The following is a 21,757-nucleotide window of genomic DNA, read 5'->3' as shown; positions in this document are numbered from 1 at the left end:
AATCCTAAATTTACCACATTGGTTTAAAGATAACTTTTAAAAAGTATGTTATAAAAATGATGAAATGGAATAAGATTATTTTATTTATTAAATTGAAACTCGTAATGTAAAATGAATACCTAAAAACAAACTAGCACGCGGTCAAGTAATCTATTGGATCGAATTTTCCGATTATTTTTTTAGGGATATTCAAAACTTACAGGTTTACAAGTAAAACGATTGATATCTGTCTGAAAATAGGAAACAGATGGTTTGCTGTATTGTAAAGAATAATACCATATAAGAAAACTCCTTCCTTTATAAAATAGTTATTCATTTGTACTTACCACCACCAGAAGCCGGTGCTCCGATGTCGAACTGCGTGTCATTGATCAACGTGAATGATCTTCCGTACGTCGGCATACCGATCATGAGCTTCTCTTTGGGAGCACCTTGACGAACCCATTCGCGAGCTGAGTAGTCCTGTTGAAGAAAATCAATAGATTAGTATTTTCGTAAATATTTATCATGCAAATTTTTTAATCTATCTATCTATCGCATGGTTAGTGGTCAAAGTTGTTCATGCCGCCCGATACGCCTTTGATATGGCTTAACGACTGTTATCTTAATTGATAGCAACCGGGACTGACTTTTTACGTGCCCTCCGAAGCACGGAGACGCTCATTCAAATGCGCCAACGGTTGCTTAACCTCCAGATCGTTTACCGACCGGTGAGCGCAACTGGCTATACTATTTTTTAAAAGCTAACTGGAAACACTCCTTTGAACAAATCGTAGGAAAGAATTTCTGATAAACAGCTTTGAAAAGACGTATTTTTTATTCATGATGATTAATAGTTTGCCTTTGACCGCTGTAAATGAAAACAAAAAGTAATCAAGTTATAAAACTACTCTTTAAAATTCTTTTAATTAAGTAACAGGATTATTTCAAACAGTTTTGCCTTTAGCGAAAAGACGTGTATTTTCTGCATAATGAGAGAGTAAAAAATAACTAGTTAGAAGAACGTTGTTAATTAAGAACTGAAATGCTCCAGGCAATGTTGTCTTCAAAAGACATTATATTTAAAAACTTAACGACATAATTATCAAAGGCTAGCTCAAAGGACTTGTAATAAATCTTGTGTATCTACGTATACAATATATTTCTATATCACTTTAATATAATTGTATGTATATCATTATCTATAATAATAAAATTTATTGAATAATATAAAGCTGAAGGCTTTGTTTACTTGAACACGCTAGTCTTAGAAACTACTGATTCGAATCGAAAAATCTTTTTATGTCGAATAGTCCATTTATTAAAGAAGCCGATATAAATCCTATGTATATCAGATTACATAACATAACCCTATGTCTAATAATAGTAGAGCAGGAATAAAAAATGTTGTGAAAACAAGAAAACTATACTCCACACGGACGAAATCGCAGGCAGCCGTTTACAAAATAAAATAAAACACATTCCAGAGCTCAATCCAAACTACTTTTTTCTACATAAAGTGGCCTATATAACGGACCTTTAGCCTACAAAAATCTCTATTCAAACGTAAATACCTAACTGGCCTCTCGGTAACCCTCACGAAAGGAAAATAGTCGAAATGTAAAGAAAACTGCTTGTTTATTCACTACCTCTTATTCGTAACTGCTCTTAGCCAATTTCGGCATTGCAGTCTTTATATAAAACGAAAGAAACTACTAGAGGCTGCTGAATTGGGGTAAGAGGATATTGGGTCAACTGTTTGGTTAAACGGACAGAACACCGAAATTGTTTTCTTTTTATGATTTTAAAAAGAATGGCTTGATGACTTTGTTATTTATGGGTTTTTGAGGTCAACTCCGCAATCATAAATTGGTTTGTTCATTCATTTTGAAAATTGATTTTTACTATTACGTTATATTATTCTTCGTAAATGTAGTCGTGATTGCCTTTCAATATACGAGTAAGCCTTTTAGCCAAGAACAAATGACTAACCCCCAGTTTCTGAATACATTTAGCGGTAGTTTATCTATTCAATAGCGTTTTTTTATCTGAGTTTTACCGCTAAGTCTACTAGTCCTGATGTTCTTTTTAAGTACTAATTAGTTCGAGAAACAGCGTTTTTACAATTGTATCTTCATTCAATGGGTTATTTATCTGAAATAGCAATAATCATAATAAATAGGTTATATTACGATGTACTTACCACAGTGAGTTTCTTCTGGTAGCTAGTGGCGCTCTCTAGCGGGAAGAGCGGGCTGTTGTGTCCGACCTGGCGCTCCCATTGACCGTGGAAGTCGTATGTCATTACGTTGATGTAATCCTGAGAAAATAAGAAGAATTTAATTTAAATTTCTTACTTCAGTTTTAAAATGGGTTATGAAGGTAGACGCATGTTCAATCTTAGTTTGTAACGCCTACTATTTTATAGCTAGCAATCAATTGCCAATGCTAATCGTAATGATGTATGGCAGTTTTTGTGACTGTTTATTGATGTTGATTTCTTCTATTACATATTTAAGTTTTTTTTTTTAGTAAATAAAAATAATTGTATTCCAGGCAAAGTTCGACCAGCTTGTTCCTCATTTTCTGGCTAGATGGCCAAAGTCTAATATTGTAGAATACATACATACATATGTATATGTTATACATACGTGTCTCTTTTTACTCTCACAAGAAAACGGTGTATTTTAATGTATGTTTAAATAAAATAATCCTTACCAAATATTTAGAGATCTCAGGCACATCATATCCAGCAGCGATAGCTTCGAAAGAGGCAGGTACAGCGGCAGACAGCAGTAGACGAGGTTGTCCAGAGGTTTTGGCTTCACCTTCGAAGGCGAGGCGCAGTTCTTTCAGCAGAGATACGAAGGCTGCACGGTCATCGGCTCCTCTGTAAATGTGAAAGTTATTATAATTTAATAAGTTTTGTGTACAGAATGTATTAGACATTTCAGTTGTTTTGATGACATGTCAAAGGTTGCAAGCACAGAATACCATCCTGAATTTAATTAAAAAATATTTGGGTATCCAATTTGTTAAAAGATTTGTAATCTGTCGCCCATATTGCGTAATAATAATTTAATGTGATGGAATCGAAATAAGCTGCAATCGTATATCTATTAGACTCAACTAAGGTATATTCATGTTTGTTCTCGTTTTAATAAAGATGTTTTTTATTTTTTTTAATGGTAGTAGTCATTCACTTTTTTTACAACGACCGAACGTTGTCTTACCTAGGGTATTCCCAGTCTACATCCAGACCGTTGAACTGATAGTCTCGGAGGAACTCGATGGCTTCGTACACGAACTGGTTCATGCGGAACACGTTGGAAGTCAATTCTTTGAAGGGGGTGGAGCCGAAAGCCCAGCCACCGATAGCGAGGAGGATCTGTAAATAAAGATACAAAAAAAATAAATGCCTGAAGCAATACTGGAAATAAAGAAATGGAACTGTATATATAATACATTGGATACAGGTGATCATAAACATTTAAGGTATTTTCACAAATTATTATAAAAAAGCAAAGAGCAAATTGCAAAGATAACTTGTTCGACAAAATAAAGATTTTGTTGCCAGTGTGTGTAAACTACATCACAATAACATGTTGTATAAGCACGCTTTCATTGCAGCGTGAACGTTTAAAGTTCTTAAAATAGATAAACAGCCGCAGCAATGCAACGCCAACACTGTACTAATACATACTTACTGTAATACTGTACTAACTACTAGGTACTCCCACTATTAACTGATGGTGAAGAATAAAATTCAACTCACCTTCAAGTTAGGGTTCTTCTCTCTCAAAGCAACAACCTTCTCATACATTTCTCCATCTTTCTCATCTCCTTCGGTCAGTTTGTGGTCCTTGAGAGTAGCGAAGGCATAGATCACATGGGTACAGAGTGTTGGGTCTACGTTCTCGGGCATGAAGCGACCGGCAGACGGCCTCTTTGAAGACCAGGAAGTCAGGTAGCAGAGGATTTGGGGTTCTCGCTCTGTGGAAAGAAAAAATTGTTGTAATAAAATTGGAAGACTTACTAATATTCTCGTATATTAGTTTCACAATGACGTATAGGATTAAAAAAGGTACAGTAATATAGGGTATTTAGCATCAAATGAAGCGCATACCTATTTTGTCTTGGGTAAATAGTGTCTTCTTATGATGGTATAAATAGTAATCGAACATAATATTGATTCACAATGTATCCTAGATGTAACGACCACATTTTAAAATACTCACATACATAAAGCCTTGTTACCATAGGGGTAGGTATAGACCTAAGAACATCTATTAATGAAAATCATAAACATATAAACATAAACTTTCCCCTATACTTATAACAATTTAATGCATAAAGTACCAATAAAAAGTAGGTACTAGCCCTAAAAAGCAAGCCATACAAACTACCCCAATTTATTATAGAATAGAAAATGTGATAGAAATCTCTTCAAAACTTGTAAAATTAATTTGCCAAGTCACTCATTTGTCATCACGTCGTCTGAATAAATCTATTCTTGATGCTAACTTATATTTGAATTGAATTTTTCTCATAAATCTCAACTAAAAATGATTTAGCACTATCATATCACAATCTATGCTTTAGAATTTTATTAAAATATCTAACGTAGGATGTGGCAGTCAAAAAGCAATCTATTATGCAAAATAGATAGAAATATTTTGTTGAAATATTTTTAGACTAATCAGAATGTTGAGCAAGCATTTTGGTTTTTGTTCTTTTGAAAAATTTCTATAGAAATGAATGCTTGGCGAAAGTTTTCTTGTTTACGTTTAAGTTGATTCCAGAAATGATTTAACATCCAGACAAACAAATTCACGAAATTGTTAGAAACCGAAAAAGCCACTCCCCTCTCGTTCCAAATAAAAAACTTTCATCTAAAGAATACTTAAGGAAATATAACATAATGCTTAACATTGAAAATATGTTATTTATTACAATCTCCCCACTTGGGAGCCCGTAAAACTCGTACCTACTTGTTAAGACGTCGGTCGGCAGTGTCATAAACTTGACGGCATTAAATCACAAACCCCATTTGGGGGACCTTACCAGTTCATTCAGACCTTTCCTTTTCTTCTTACATTTACAAAAATGTTAGCCAAGAAATGTCTTGACTCATTTTCAGAGGTCGTTATATTCTGGTCACAGGCACCACTTGAACGTAAAAGCACTCGATGTTTCAAACTTTTAGCAACTATGTCACGAATTGTCGACTTTCCTAAGCCATTCTTGGCAACAACAGAGGGCCTAAGAGTGACCCTTGCGGTACTCCGTCGAATGTCGAGCTTTTAGTGTCAAATACATTTTCTGTTGTTTTTGTTCCATCTGTTTGGAGATTTCTGCTAAGTATGTTTGTTAATGAAAGTTTATGGGAGCAAACTTTTTGTTTTGTCTGACCTTAATTTTTTGGAGGGCTTATTGAATGGAACTTCTGTGGGTGTTTGTATCGATGTAATTTAACTTTGCGGTCTGTTTCTCTTATTGGTATTACGGACGGAATATTTTTCGTTGTATTCCGAGTCTTATTTATCAGGGACGTGCTGTATTGAAATAGGAATATTGTTCATATCTAGTGGCAAGTTGATCGTGCACGACATAACTTATTCCGCTCTGTTAACCCTCGGTCGAGACACCAGACGACTCCTTGAAAGCTGTACCGTGTACTAACACCCGTGAAATATTATATAGAGAATTCAAAATGGCAAACTTTCGATACACGTGCCAAGTGAACCGTTAAAGACTCGAAATATCTTCCATTTGCTTCCAGACATTGTTTATTTTTCCCGATGTTGGAAAATGGAATTTCCCAAACATGTTTACACCGGAGCTTTGCGCCTGACATGCCCAAAAGAGTTTTGCTAAACGAAACCGTAACTTTACACACGGTTTGAAGTTTGCTAAGATAATCCCGCGATTTCAGTTTTTAAGATTTCAGCTATCTTCGTGCCTGAAAGTTTTGGTTTAGATAGGTACGATGGGAAATTGGAAAATTCTTTTGAAACTTTTGCTTTCGAAGTTCAACACAAGAAAGCTAACAATGCGAAACGATCTACTCGCGGATTACAAAAGGAATGAGATTACATATTTGAAGAACAAGGTTGCAAAGAAAATATTCTGGTATATTTCGGGAATGTAAAGGAAAATGTGTCTTCGGAATAAAAAAAAGTGTGTTGGAGATAAATGAAATGTAATCTGATGTAATAAAAGTAATCAATGGTATAATTGAACGGCCGCAGAAAGGGAATAGTGTCTTCGAAGGAGATTGGAGCCTTAATAAAGACATCGGAAAACTGCGCGAGTAGTAAATTATCTCTACCTTTTCTTAGAGATCCCCTTAGATATATTACATACATAAAGGTTATTTATTGGAACTTTCTCCAGACTAAGGCTTACCGACGCACATAATGTGTCATATGACTTAAGCTAAATGCGTGAGCTATTTGCGTGAAAACTGGATTTGAATTTACGAATGGGAAAATTAGATGTCTAGTGCAGGCCTAACTAGAATAACAGTCTTTGTTTCGTGATTTATGCATGCAAGAATCTGCATTATTACATTCCTGTTTACTGTTCTATAAATATCATTTTAGTTGGGTTTGTAATTAATTTTAAGTGCCTACAAAGAGCTTGCATTTTAAGCACAAATTATGAAAATTTCTTTGTCTAAATACATATAAATATACTTTGAATTACAAACTAAATTATAGCTTCATTAGCTGACCCGCGAAACTTCGCTTGCGTCACATTATAGAGAATTTTCCCCGATTTTGTAACATTTTTTACTGGTACTCTGCTCCTATTGGTCGTAGCCTAATAATAGCCAATAGCTTTTCTCAATAAATGGACTATCTAACACTGAAAGTATTCTTTGTCTCGTAATTGGTAAAAAAAATATTAATAATATACCTGTTTTCATCCATAGGACATAACACTCGAATATAACAGTAATTGTCATCATCAAAAATTACATAAAACCAATCAAATATTTAGCTAAAAACAAAATGGTGGAATTTTAGAAAGTTAAACTGTCTGAACTGAAATTATAGATAGACATTGTGTGTTTCGTAAACGTAGACAATTATCAGCATTATGTGAAAGTGTTTGGAGAAGGTATTGAAATATTTTCTGAGGTTAAATAATATGAAGGTGTTTTAGAAGATGTTGTTCCGGTGTTTGTAATTATACCTTTTAGAGTATTAGAAATTGATTTATTTGAAGGGACTTTCAAAGTTTAATTGGTTATAATTTAATCTGTTGTCGTAACAGCGGTATAATTAATGCTATTAGTTGCATAAGTAATTAAATACTTTTGACACATAACTAAATTAACCATGATTTTCTTTATTTATCACGACGTAGGTATTAAAAAAAGAAGTAAGTAGTAGTTTTATTAAAATTTCTATGTACTTTCCTAAGTTCAAGAATATTAGTTCACATTTTTTCTTGAACTGAGACTATTTTCACAAGTATCCTAGTATTTGGCAAACTAACGAATATCAATTCAATTAATGACAAGTACTTACAAATATAAGTAGTCTTAGCAATTCATACAAAGTCTACAACCCGCACATCTCCAGCGTGGTGGACTAAAAGCCTTGCCCTTCCCTCGTTTCGTCGCCCCCAATGAGACCCTTGCCCAGCAGTGAGACAGTAATGTGTTAGAAAAAAAATCCTGGGACTAATTCCAAAAACTGAACAAATATAACTTACTATTCTTGTCAATGGCAGCAGCATTATTATTCTTGATGATGACACTCTTGACTGGCTTCTTGACTCTGTTCAGTACATCGGAGAGGCTGATCTTGATCGGCTGGGGCTTCTCAGTGACTTCGATGACGGCGCTGGAGGCGACTTGCGACCAGTCCACGTCCTTAGCGTCCTTGCCTCGGGAGATACCGCGGAGCTCCTCTCTAGAAAGTAAGAAAAATATCCATTTTTAATTTTCGAACTTCCAAATTGTATCGCAATATTTTCTTATAAACAACTAAAGGCTTTTATAGCATGTAAAATAGCGTCAAAACTTAAAATTTATGTATTACAAATACTCATAGCTTACACCATAATAAGGTACCAATAATAATTGATAAAAAATTTCAAACATCTTGCTGATATCGATTACAGTTTAAGAAGAATTATTTCTGTAAAGTCGTTTTCTTGCCACACCACAAAAAATCTTTTTAACAAATAGCAGTACTTGTTCATAATTTAGGTGACCGTTGACGTAAAAGTGGATCTACTAATAGCAAAGTTAATATTGTTGATAGACGCTTACCTCATAGCACCAATGAGCGGGTATTTAACTTCACCGCCGCAGACAGTACCGCTGAAGTCGTCCATGTCAACTGTCCATACCATAGCACCTCCGAAACCGTTGTCCTTGATCCATCTGTAGAAAAGGATAGTTTATTAATTTAGATACGGATAAACCAACAAGAATACATATGTGTATAGATAAACAACAATATCACGATTAGACTGTAGACATTATTAGGAAGAAAGTCACTTTGGAAAATTAACTTCGAGACTGTTAAATAATATCGAAACAATTCTGGTGACCACATCAAAACCAGTGTAACTATTAACGTTTTAAACTCTCGCAACTAGTATACATAATATATATGCAACCTTTATTTTTCAATTGCGTTTAAGACCCGTTGCATTATAATACAGTGTTACTACGTGTTTACGTCAAAAAACTACTACTCAAAGCGCTTTTGAAGATAAATTTAACAGACTATTAGATATTTAAATTTTACACACCTCATCTTGTTTCTGATAGACTTCTCGTCGTCGAATCCAACCCACTGGTCACCGTTGATAGCGTAAGGCACCTTCATTTCATCATCCCAGACATAAGTACCACCGTTCTGCAGAATCTCGCAAACCTATAAAAATATATGAGGTTTAACTTAAACTTATTTATTAATTTGTTTAGATAAGTATAATAAACATGCTATGTAATAGACCAACTGTTAATCTTTAATTCTACATGTTTTCACTTGTTTTATTGTTTTTAAACATTAATCGGCAAGCAAAACAAGTTTTTTTTCAAAGGTATGGTATGGTAGGTACCTATATATGTACCTATTAATGTAATCTCAGTATTTTTTGAAAAACCAAATCATGGTGCTATATAAACATGCAATGTTGAAAAGTCGTATATTTTGCGTCTATGAAAAGCTACATAAGCCCTTCTTAAAATTGCCTATTTAAATATTTTTGTTACCACGTGTACGCAAGAACCACCAACGCAAAACATGAATCCGTTAGAATTACTCAACAAATCATAATTATCAATGTTAATGAACAAAGCAATATTAATATTACAAGTAAAATTGACGAGATAACTTCCTCACTCCCAACTTTTAACAGCATAAATTACATTAAACAAATCCATTCATTTAAAGTTTTCAGCAAATTTAATCAACCTAATCTTGGTGAAATAAAGTTCTTGGAATGTAAACCTTTGCTTATAATTTATTATATAAAAGCATCTATATATAAAATTTTTATCGTAGCGAAATCATCACGATTCTACAAAAAATTAAGTCCATTTATTTTAACAGTAACTTTTATTAGTAAAAATTGATGCATGTATTGTGTTGTGCTCCACATATTCAGGCATAATTTTGAAAAAAAACGTGTTTTTTTCTCACTATACTTGGTAAAAATAGTTCCTTGAAAATACGTTTTCATTAGTCTTCTATGTATCTCTTCTATGTCATAAAAAGCGTTAGCGAGCGTGTTATACAGCGATATGATCGTAGTACTGCTAAAGCGATACTAGACAAATGATATTGCTTATGTTTTTTTTTACCATAATTACAGGTAGTTTAAATCTATACTAATATTATAAAGCTGAAGAGTTTGTTTGTTTGTTTGAACGAGCTAATCTCAGGAACTACTGGTCCGATTTGAAAAAATCTTTCTCTGCTAGATAGCCCATTTATCGAGGAGGGCTATAGGCTATGTATCATTAAGCTACGACCAATAGGAGCAGCGTACCAGTAAAAAATGTTACAAAAACGGGGATTTTTTTTATCCATTCTCTCTTGTGTGACGCAAGCGAAGTTGCGCGGGTCAGCTAGTAATCTATATATATAAAAATGAAACCCGTTTTCCTTGGTCACGGCATCACGCGTGAATGGCTGGACCCATTTCACTAATTCTTTTTGTGTTGTATTTGTTATTATTAGGAGAAGGTTCTTACGGAAAGAAATATTAAGAAAATCTCTCAGAAATATTGAAAAATAGACATTTAATTTTGCATATTGTAGGCAGTACGAAGTTCGCCGGGTCAGCTAGTAATTAATATTAATAATAATATTTTTAAATAATAATAACCTCATAATAGGCGAGGAAACCTCCTTCCTTTGTGTACTCCCCAGCTTTACCACCCCCGCTGGCTGGAGAATTCACTTTGAAGTTATTGGGGTTGGATAGGGTGAATGTTCGTCCGTATGTTGGCATACCTGAAAATAGTATAACGTTAGCACCGTGTAAGGAATGTTCAGCTTCTTGGGAATTTCTGATACTTGGGTTAAATGTTTGTGTATTTTGCTTTACTGAGATTTTGATAACTAATTTGTAATTTTCTTAATACATATTTTGATAGGTAAATTATATTTGGAAAATACCGGCAAATGGTAATAGTAATATCATTTATGATTGTCATGAAAGATACATATAATTAAGATGACTGAATAGGGCTTCAATTGTGCTATAATCAGTTATTTACATATAAAAAAATTTACAACATTAACTTTAGTGTACAACATAATAATTTGTTAATAAATGTTTCTAAAACGATTGTTAATTAACAACAGTCTATTAAATGAATCCACAAAAAACATTGCATCGAAAATCACTTTACTCTAAACTAAACTTATAAAAACACATACACAGATATGGGTTGACATGGATTCTTAAAGAAATTTTTCAAAAAAGTTTTCTTATCCAAACACAATCACAACATCACACAATACTAACCAATGATAAGTTTTTCCTTAGGAGCTCCAAGTTTGACCCACAGATGAGCCGCGTGGTCCACAGACAGTTGTTTCCTCCACTCAGAGTCTGATGAGGGGGCGTACAGGGGCGCGTTGTGACCGGTCTCTCTCTCCCATTTGCCGTGGAAATCGTAGGCCATCACGTTGATGAAGTCCAGGTAACTAGAAGAAAATAATTTGGTTAAATATACTATTAATGTAAGTGCAATAGTATGCTTATCTGTTTGTCACATCTTTAGGATTAAATACGTATGGTCATAGTACAAGACGTGTCGATCGTTTTTACACAAAACAAGTCAATTAAGATAAGGAGTGAAACATTGGCTCCTAAATTTGACAAAATAAAAATGATACGCATATAGCAACAGCTAGCACTTCATAAATAGACGTCATAAAACTTTAAATATAGTAATAATCCGTTGCTCAGAAGGTGATAAATTATTAATTGTTTGAAACAATATTAAGTCACTCTTACTTTCAAAAGCGATGCTAGAGTTTTCTTAAAAAGCATATCTAGAAATCAAACCTACCACCAAATGGTTAGTAAATAATACAAGTACTCTTACAAGACAACCTTTTACTAAAACTTCTTCAAAATTTTGCAACAACTAAGCTCTAATCTTAACTCCAACTGAATTAAAATAGCGAGGCGTAAACACAATAATTCAACCAGTCAGGATTTGATCCCACGACCTTTCGATTGCCAACACCGCTAGCCATTCATTTTATTCCCACTAATACACGATTATTAGTTTCTTACTATTATTTCTTTAGTATCAAAGGCGTTTGCGTGAACTAAACTAGTGTAAAATTGTGAACTAATTATTAAGTAGGTACTATACGTTAACGCCTTGTTCCCATAAAGGAAAATATAAACGTTTTGCCGTCGAAATATCGAGAATTTACTCGATACATTAGTAACTTACGTTATGGCAGCTAATTGTTATATTGTAAAGAAAGACCATAGTGTTTTCAAAAAAGGATTTGCTAAGATTGTAATCAGTTAATCACCTTTCTGAATATTTATTAATATTTTTCACAAAAGTTATGATACGGATTAAAATTTGAACAGAAAATTATAGTCTTTCCTCTGAAACGAATTGTTCAGAAAAGGAAATATACTTAAAGTGACAATATTATGGGGAAATGAGCAATTATGAGTACAAAGACAAAAGCACTATGTTTAAGTAAGTATAGAGCCTCTATATAAATAAGTATAAAGCTTTTGTAAAATATTATTAGGTAATATAGGTACAGGGCTTTCGTAATACATTGTTAAATTAAAAGGAAAATACTGGCAAAGGCTTTGAAATTGTATATTCCTTTATTAATTTATAAAGACGAATATGAACGAAATTATTAACTAATACACGTTAGAAAGTATTTGACCTTTGAAGATAAAAGAAGATGAAAATGTTCAATCTGTTCTCTCATTATAATAAAATATCATTAGTTTGTCCTTTAAGAGGATTTAATCTATACTATCTATACTAATAATACAAAGCTAAAGAGTTTGTTTGTTTGAACGCGCTAATCTTAGGAACTACTGGTCCGATTAGAAAAAATCAATGTTAGATTACCAATTTATCGAGGAAGGCTATATATCATCATGCTACGACTAATAGGAGCAAAGTAACAGTATTTTTTTTTACAAAAACGGGGATTTTGTTTTGACCCATTTTCTCTTATGTGACGCGAGCGAAGTTGCGCGAGTCAGCTAATTATTTATTAATTTTTCATTATTATAAAGACGAATATGAAGAAAATGATTCACAATTAGAAAGCATTTGACCTTTGTAGATAAAAGTCAACGGGGAAGAAAATGTTCAATCTGTTCTCTCATTATAATAAAATATCATTAGTTTGACCTTTAAGAGAATTTAATTTATACATAATCCCTTTTACTTGCAGTATAAGGTGGTGAGTTTCACCACAATAGTTACTTTAAATTATTACTGTTTGAGATCACGATGTTTCGATCAAACTGTCAACTGTAGTAGTTATTTCGTTTAAGGAATATTAGATTGGATGATTTGGTAATACTGGTGACATTTTAAGTGTTTTAATGAGGTTAATATTGTATTATTATCATGAATACATAACTCTCTTTAAGTATAGAATGTAATGTAGTAAAAAAAAAAAAATTGTACTGCATTATTTTCTTTAAGCATGGGTAGTTTTGATAAACGAGAGAGATGTGGTAACAAATAATAATAATATAACCAATTAGTTCTAAATTAACTCTTATTTTATTTTTAATTGAATAAGAATTGAATAAAGACTAATGTATGTACATAAATGTAGTTAAAATTATAATGTAACAGTTAAACTAAGCCATAATTAGTTTGCTAATTCGTATCGTAAAATTATATCACTTATCAAAAATGACAACTGTCCTGCCATTTTTCTATTCACTTATTCAAACAAAATTTCAAAACAAATTCAATTAGTAGATCTCTTTGTAGTCTAGAATAAAATTCAATTTCAAAGATCTCGAGTTTTATCGCTCTAAAAATTATGACACGCTTATTTTAAAATTTGAAATCTTTTACTAATGAATACTTACTTTTTAGAGGTACTAAGAAGACAATAATTAAATTATTTAGAAAACAAACTAAGAATTACTCTAGAGTCGCGGTAATTTTTACAAACATACAAACAACGGACACAAAGTACAACCAGACCCGAAACAATTTTATTCGAGGATCGCACCAATAATAATTGTTTCGTGTGTGTATTGAACCCACAACCTCCCAACGCAATGGTAGCGGCGTGGCGACCTAAACCACTGCGCAACTGAGACAGTAAAACACTTTATACTTTCATTTAATACTAATTATAACTTTATACTTTCATACCTACTTACTAAGTTCATGACAATACATTAAGATTGAACACAAAGCGCTTTGAAAGTGACATCGCGGATTCATAAAAGGCGGAATTTCAATGTTTCAGATCGACATGTCAAAAGAAAGATAAGTAAACGTCAAAATATACACGCGACGTGAGACAAAGATAAAACTAAACACGCCAAAACTGACAAAGACCTTATATCAATAGCATAAGGTTCAAATTCCAATGCCAAATTAGAAGTAAAGGTCTAAAACGAATGTGGTATTATTACAATGAATTCGTGTGTGGGAAAACGTGTGGAGTAAAACAATGTAAAAAAGTTATTAATAAGAGAAAATTTCGCAACAGTCGTGTGACAATGTTTTTTTATAGTCAATATGAATTATTCGGGTCAGTATTTAAGGAAGGAACTCAGGAAGTTAGCAGGGTTTGGGGTGAATTCAGTAGAAATATGGTTTGAAATGCTTGTGGATAATGAATTTTTGTATGTAATTTAAGTATGCATATAATTTATTTATTTCCCTCGCTTCTTTTTCTATTGTGATTTCTTCTAAATCATAATATCGAATCGTTATTCGTTAGTATTATAAGGTGTAGTTTATTCATGTCGTATTTATAATTCCTACTTATTAATGACAACACGTATTTCTACGAAAGTCTATGCAAGTTATTATTAATTCGTCTTACTACGTCTTTGTACGATTATCAATTTTAAATTCTGTTAAGATAGCTTGCAAATTTAGTAAATTGAGTTATTTAAATCTGTTGAAATGAAGATATCTGCAACTCGACCAACATTTTAATACAAATACATTATATATTTAACTATTATGATGAGTTCTTACCTAGCGACAGCAGGTACATCGTAACCACTCTTGATGTTGTCAGGGCCTACAGGTACAGCAGCAGTGAGGAGCAGACGAGGTTTCTTCACTTCTTGAGCTTCAGCTTCGAAGGCTTCGCGCAGTTCTGTAACAAGGAAGAAACATTTTATTTACTACATTTCAAAATAAATTAATAGAATACAGAACAGGGAACTCTGGTGTAAACGGGAGCAAAATTATGCCCTGCAATGGGTAAGGAAGAGCTGTAAATAATAATGAATGAATAAAACACAAATTACATACACACAATTTTGGCACCATAGAAGTGCGTCTGAGTATATGATTTTTCAGAATCTAATTATCCATAACACGTAGGTATTTAACTATAATCTTTGCTAGATCGTATAATTCGTTGTATGCTACAAATAAGGCAGTGGTGGAAATCAGAAATAATTGAAAATCCGTTATTGTTTTTCTACCAACTACTTTAAGATAAAAATATCGCTCTAAGAATTATGTTCAAAGTTTAACTACCAGTCTACGCTTATATTAAATTACTATAACGTTGAGGCAAAATATGAAAGCAAAACGCTCTATACTCGTAGATGCTATTAAGATTATGTCTAACAAGGTTTTAATGTATAGAATAAAGGAATTTTCGAAAGGTTCCTCTCTAAATGTAGCAAGGACATTATATTTATCACACAGGCTTCTGCTATGACTCAGTATGTACGAATAATTTCCTCTCAAATTTAGACTATACTTCGAAATAGTTATTATAGCAGTTATTTGCATCTCTAATAATATAACATTAGTGGAATATTTTATGGTACTGCATGGTGATAAACATACTTATAATAATATTGTAAATGCGACAGTTTGCCTGTCTGTGTCAGTTAAGCTTTCTCGACCAAACTGCAAAACGGATCCCGGTTAAACACATATATCCCGCTAAGTTAAACATATTACGACTCATCCGCAGTCAAACCGCTAAACCGGTTTTGCGGGCAATGTATTTAGTTTTAAGTATATTTGTGAAAATAAATAAATAAAATTTGCCACGCAAATAACTAAAGACTCGGAACCAAAAAGTCTTTCCTATGCAGCCTAAATTTCAAACTTCTAAACGAGTGCAGTGTCGGATGGGTCAGATAGGCCAATATAAATATCAAAAAATAATGAACTATGTTTACATCTCTATAATACATATTATTATGTAAAGGCATACAGTATTTTATACTAAAGCATCTAATTACTTGATCAAAAATAGATACTCAATTGTTTTACCTACAGAATGGATCGTAGTTCGATTGCTATATTAATGTTCCTGTTTCTATAAAGTGGGCGTTTGATTCATCTTCTGAAATGGTATACTTTTAAAAGGTTAGTGGCTTTTTAGGTTAGTTGTTACTTTATTTTTGTTCTTAGTGTTTTAGATAAAAATGTTAATAAGATAATTAATATGCTTTAGTATCACTCTCGTTTCTTAATTATAATTAATATAACGTTCTCTTCAATCACAAATTAATTCACACCCGATGTTATGCTCTTTAAAATAGTTTTTATCTTATCGTATGGTTAGTGGTCAACCTAGTGTCAAATTTGTTCAAGTCACCGAAGTGCCTTTGACACGGCATATAGACTGTTGTTACTTACAACAACCATGGCGGAAATTTATGTGTCCTTCGAAGCAAGGAAACGCGCAACTCAAATACTACTCGGCGGCCACCCATCTATGAAATATCCGAACATAGGTTGCTTAACTCATTGACCATTTACCAACCTGTGAATGCAACTAGCTAAAAGCGCCTTATAGCTAAGTTATTAGTTTATCGTGAAAACTTAATAAATATACATACACAGCCTCCTTTGCCTGTTTAGTATAGAATGGATTATATTATTTCTTACTATAATAATAATAATATCTATGTATAAAGATGAGCTGAATCATCTCAAAACATTTAGCATTTATGAAATACAAATGGTCTTCACTTCTTGAAGGCTCCACGGGCCATGATTGTGAAAGGATTCGCGAGTGAACGTCCGAGGCAGAGGCTCTCGTCAGCCTTGTTAGTGACAGACCTAGATGGAAGCTTCCGTGAAGGAAGGATTTGTTAGGAAGTAGTGAAAATTATTTTAGCCGTGCTATTAAATATTTGTCGTATTCAAATAGTACAGATTGCGGAAAACTAAGAAAGTTATTTAAATATGAATGAAGACTTTGCTAGTTTGAACCCAAGACATTTTATTGCCTTTTCGTTGGATATTTACAAATCTTTTGATTGCATCTCATTCAGTATTAGTATGCTATCCAATAATACAGTTACAGTAAATACAGCAAAGTATTGAAAAGTAGCTAGCTTTGTTTCTTATTTTTCGTTATGATTCTTTACTTAAAATTGCATTGAAGTTTTTAATGTTAAAAAAAGGTTGTGAAGGTACTAAATCATATTTTTTTAAACTTGTAGAAAATTGAATAAGACACCATTTTTGGAAGCACACACAACCGGTTTCCCACAGTGATATATCATTGTCAAATCTAGACAGCACTAGAAACATAACTGTGTTTAATCTAATCTAAATATCTAAAGAGAACCTGGCTATCTGCCACTAACTGTATCACATACGTCTCAGGAATTTCGTATTTTAGGAAGCTATATAAAGTATTTTTTGTCATACAAATTTTGTATGCCAAAAAATGTATAACTAACTTCTGCCCGCAACTTCGTCCGCGTGAATAGATTTTCCAGAGTAAAAAGTATTTTATGCGTTTATAGACACATAAAATACTTCTATATAAATAACTATACGTGTATTAAATGTAAAAGAAATCCGTTCAGTAGGTTTGTTCAAGACTAAAATCTAGAAATAACATCTAAGAATATTTTCAGATCAATAACAGTATTATGTCATAGTTTATTAAGTACCAAATATAAAACAAAACATTATCTTCCAGAATAACTTTAAACAAAATTCTTTAATCAACATGACAATAAAAGTACAAAAATAGATGATAAAAGAATTCAAGACAATGTATTTGAAGAGTTTCTTTAGAGATTTCTTAACACGTTTGAAGTATACAAAAGCAACAATGATAAGTATTTACACATACCGTGACATTAGCTAGACAGAACCGAATTTAGCATGAAAACTTGTTTGATACGGATATTCTTTGGTTTATTCTTTAAAATATAAACTGATTTCGTAAAGCTAGTTAAAACAGCTATCTTTTCAGTCCCCAACTCACACTTAGCCAGTGTGGTAGACTCAAAATTCTACCCTTCCTTCGTTGGGGAGGTTACTACTGCTCAGCGGTGGGATATCGGTATAAAGAGTCTTCAACTCATATCCCGCTTTAAAATCTCATATCCCATATATTAAGTTGGGCTAAAAATAGGTGTAGGAAGTAATCTTCTGACAAAATTTTCGACTTTAAGAATCTGGGTGCCACAGGCCCATGCCTTGGGAAGCACGTGAAGCAATCACTATTTTATCAGTTACACTATTTGAGTTCCCTTGTAAACCTAAATACTGTCTTTATTTGTTACTATAGAAAATTCTTGTGTTTACAATTATTATGAGAATCATAAACCTCCGTTGCCTCGAAGAGTAAATAATGCCTTCGGTCCTGCATCAACAGTCGTGTCGTTGTTCAGTTCCATCGGGTTACGCTTGTAAACAAAGAGAGCTTAAACTGTGTGTTTTGCAAATTATTGACCACTATAAATAAACTTCTACGTTGTTGCCGTAGTTGGCTAGTTTCATTGAAACTGGTAGCCATGGCCGAATATCAGATCATTATTTAATTAAACGACTTTTTCACAAATTAATACAAAATTAAATAAAAAATGTATGTTAATGTATTTAGATATCCAAAAGTGGATAAAATACAAGTTTGTAAGAAAACAAACATCGTAAATTTGTATGTATTTTTGTTAAAATAACAAGAATCTTAAGTGAAACATATTTTGCGAGGTAGTAAAACAAAAAAGGCGCGTTTATCGCTAATATTACTTAAGATAATTTATGTATGGGCATAAATAAAGGCGCTTACACTACTTATTCAACGGGACGGATAATTTTTATTTATTTATTCACCCAAAACAAACCCTTTTATGCTGTATATCTTTACTTGTATACATACATACATTCTCTTGTACACAGATTTTTGGATATAGATACTTCTGTAGTTTTTTTTATTTTTCTTCTCCCTTCTCTTCTTCTTATTTTAATATTTTATCCTGCTTTTGTTATGTTATACCTCTATAGTTTGAGAATTAATATACAATTAACCATATCGAAAAATATAAAAAACGAATTAGTATAGTTTCACTTCACAAACATAAAAACAACGGACACAAAGATTGATACGAAAAAAAAAAAAATATTTGAAATAAAATTATATCAATCGAGCAAATATTTTTCCTTGACGGAGTTGCATTCATAATATTGGTAAAAGCGTGGCACTGTTATTGTTGTATCCTATAAAATGGGTTTTATTAAGTAAGTCTTGTAAAACAGCCGTATAAATAACACTCCACAATCGTAATTATATTACAATAACCATTAATAAACGCTAACGGAAACAAGTTCCTTATTTATATTTTTTTTTGCAAAAATTACGAAATAACAAACAATTAATTTAACCTACATAACAAAAAGAGCATAAAAATAAAATTTACAATTATAATAATTTCAAGTATTCATACAATTGTATAATGCCACCCTTATTACAAAATCATAAAAATTATATAACATTTGTACTGTTAGCATAACACCGAGAACTGCTGTGTCGCAATTGATAAGGTTTTTTAACATGTATAATTCACACGACGAGACCATGGCCTACATATCTTGTGACCGCCAGTGGTCATACCGTGAACTTTGTACGGTTCGCAGATGAAGTAGGAAAAACATAACATTATAATAATTTTGAAAAATTTGGTATAATTAAAAAGTCTATCAATATCAAATGATTTATTAATGTAGGTTAAATGATATAGGATTAAATGTCAAAATTGATAATTTATGTTAAAAAACGTATTAAATAGTATAGCTACGTCTGATAAGTCCAACGCAGTGTTTTAAATTACAGGATTTCTATATCTGCTGAATTCTATAGTAGTGACAATGTACTACTTTGTTTCCATGAGGAAGTGTACTTTCATACATCAAATAATTATTTTAATTATAGAAATACGCAATCACTTTGTTATTACACGTATATTTGTGTTCCTAAATATACAATAATAGTAAACATTTCTATATTATTATTTGTAACTAGCTGACCCGGCGAACTTCGTACCGCCTACAGGCGATTACTTTATTTATTTTTTGAAATCTTCGCTCCGTAAGAACCAAGAAATCTTCATACTTCAAGGAATGAGTTTAGCGCTTAGCAACACATTTGGCGGTTCATATTAATTTGAATAATACGTATAGATAATAATACTACGAAAATAATACGTAGACTTAATTTGTTAACTGTACATAAATATTTAAGATTTCTCTAAGAGCACTGTCTACCTCAGTGCTGTTAAAATACATTTAGCACGTATAAGAACCGCTGAAAAATATGCAAATATATACTATTATATAAATATTATAACCGGTATTCAGCATCTCGGATTATGTAAAGCTGAATTTCTATTAGCTTATACTAAATATTCGCAGTTCATACAAATATTATGTTTTTAAAGCTCAAGTTTTTAAAATGTATAGATTTTTTTTATTAGCCCCTTATGTGTCCCACTGCTGGACAAAGGCCTCCCCTCTTTCCTTCCAAACCTGTCTGTACTTCGCCAAGCTCCGCTACAATAATAATTTAAAATGTGTGGATAAATCAACAAATAATCTTTTCGTGCTTACATACTTAAAATCACAATTTATTCCCATAGGGTAGGAAGAAACCAAACTACGCCCCCTGCTACGTCTCTACAAACTTCCTTCATTTCATTCATATTCATACATAAAATCACGCCTTTTTGCATAGGGGTAGGTAGAAACCAAACAACGAGGTAGTCCATCTAGAGCACTCGTTCGAATAACACCTAATAAATACATATGTATATTGATGGCTGCCCTTTGTGTACTTGGCTAAGTGTTTTTCGTCAAGGTGCTATTCGAACGCGTACCCTAGATAGACTACCTCCAAACAACACCAATCCCTGCAATTTTCATTTATTTCATCTTGTCATACAGGACCTTAATTATTATGACATACAAATACTTTAAATTCATAAAAGGGTCGTTTGTTCAGTTACATTTCATGCCGTTTAAAATATCTTTTATAAATAAAACAATCACGTCATTACACTAAAATGTTAGCGCCACCATGACTGATACGATTACTTGAATGGATTAGAAGGCTGCCTTCAAGGTCTTTATGGATATTGGACAAGTTATATTAGTACTGATTATTATTTAAATCTAATAATGTTATGTATTTTCCTATTTTTTTATGTTTGGTAGTACGGTAGCACTTTGTAATAAAATGGACTGAGTAAGATAATATATTCTGCAGAAAATAATTTGAAATATTGAAGAATTTCTATACTAGGTATATTGATTGGGCAAAAATATATATCCAAACGAAATGCTTGTTAAATAGTACTTAACTAATATTTAAAAAATATCGAAGTATATTTGAGAAATTGTGACTCTATAAAAAACTTAGATATTATAAGACATCACCATCATTAACAGTAAGCAAATTGAGAGGAATGAATGAAATACATCTACATTTTATTATAAACAATGCTAATTTTATAAATTTATCTGAAATCTGAACCTAAGCACGTCACAGAAAACTAGGATACATTCAGGGAATATATTTAGCATACAATCATAAAGGCAGTCTATCCAATTCTATCACCAAAACTCATTTTTTCATCGCGTGATGTGTTCCAATCATACATGCAAGAACTATCATGTATCATACATATATAAGGCTGCCGGAAGAGGTCAAGACATTTCGTGTTAAATTTGACCCGACAACAATGAAATTATATTTCGAGGTCAACATACCGAAGGTCAGAATGACACGCGTCGATATTTTGATTTGTAATGGGGAAATGT

General features: G+C 32.4%; 1 protein-coding gene across 1 annotated transcript in view; it reads right to left on the bottom strand.

Moving 5' to 3' along the window:
• Positions 1–21,757, bottom strand: part of Cht7 (chitinase 7) — a 119,210-nt gene that overhangs the window by 3,162 nt on the left and 94,291 nt on the right. The window contains exons 6-16 of the mRNA XM_076117060.1: positions 14,702–14,825; positions 10,984–11,165; positions 10,339–10,466; positions 8,755–8,879; positions 8,267–8,380; positions 7,705–7,904; positions 3,755–3,972; positions 3,213–3,367; positions 2,698–2,869; positions 2,183–2,299; positions 327–462 (exon numbers count right to left, since the gene is read on the bottom strand). Of these exons, the coding sequence (XP_075973175.1) occupies positions 327–462; positions 2,183–2,299; positions 2,698–2,869; positions 3,213–3,367; positions 3,755–3,972; positions 7,705–7,904; positions 8,267–8,380; positions 8,755–8,879; positions 10,339–10,466; positions 10,984–11,165; positions 14,702–14,825 (1,671 nt within the window). The remainder of the gene's footprint in view (positions 1–326; positions 463–2,182; positions 2,300–2,697; positions 2,870–3,212; positions 3,368–3,754; positions 3,973–7,704; positions 7,905–8,266; positions 8,381–8,754; positions 8,880–10,338; positions 10,467–10,983; positions 11,166–14,701; positions 14,826–21,757) is intronic.

Source organism: Anticarsia gemmatalis, chromosome 8 (assembly GCF_050436995.1).
Source record: "Anticarsia gemmatalis isolate Benzon Research Colony breed Stoneville strain chromosome 8, ilAntGemm2 primary, whole genome shotgun sequence".
Taxonomy (NCBI): domain Eukaryota; kingdom Metazoa; phylum Arthropoda; class Insecta; order Lepidoptera; family Erebidae; genus Anticarsia; species Anticarsia gemmatalis.
The sequence above is the reverse complement of the archived record's forward strand: the minus strand, read 5'-3'. Positions and strand labels throughout refer to the sequence as shown.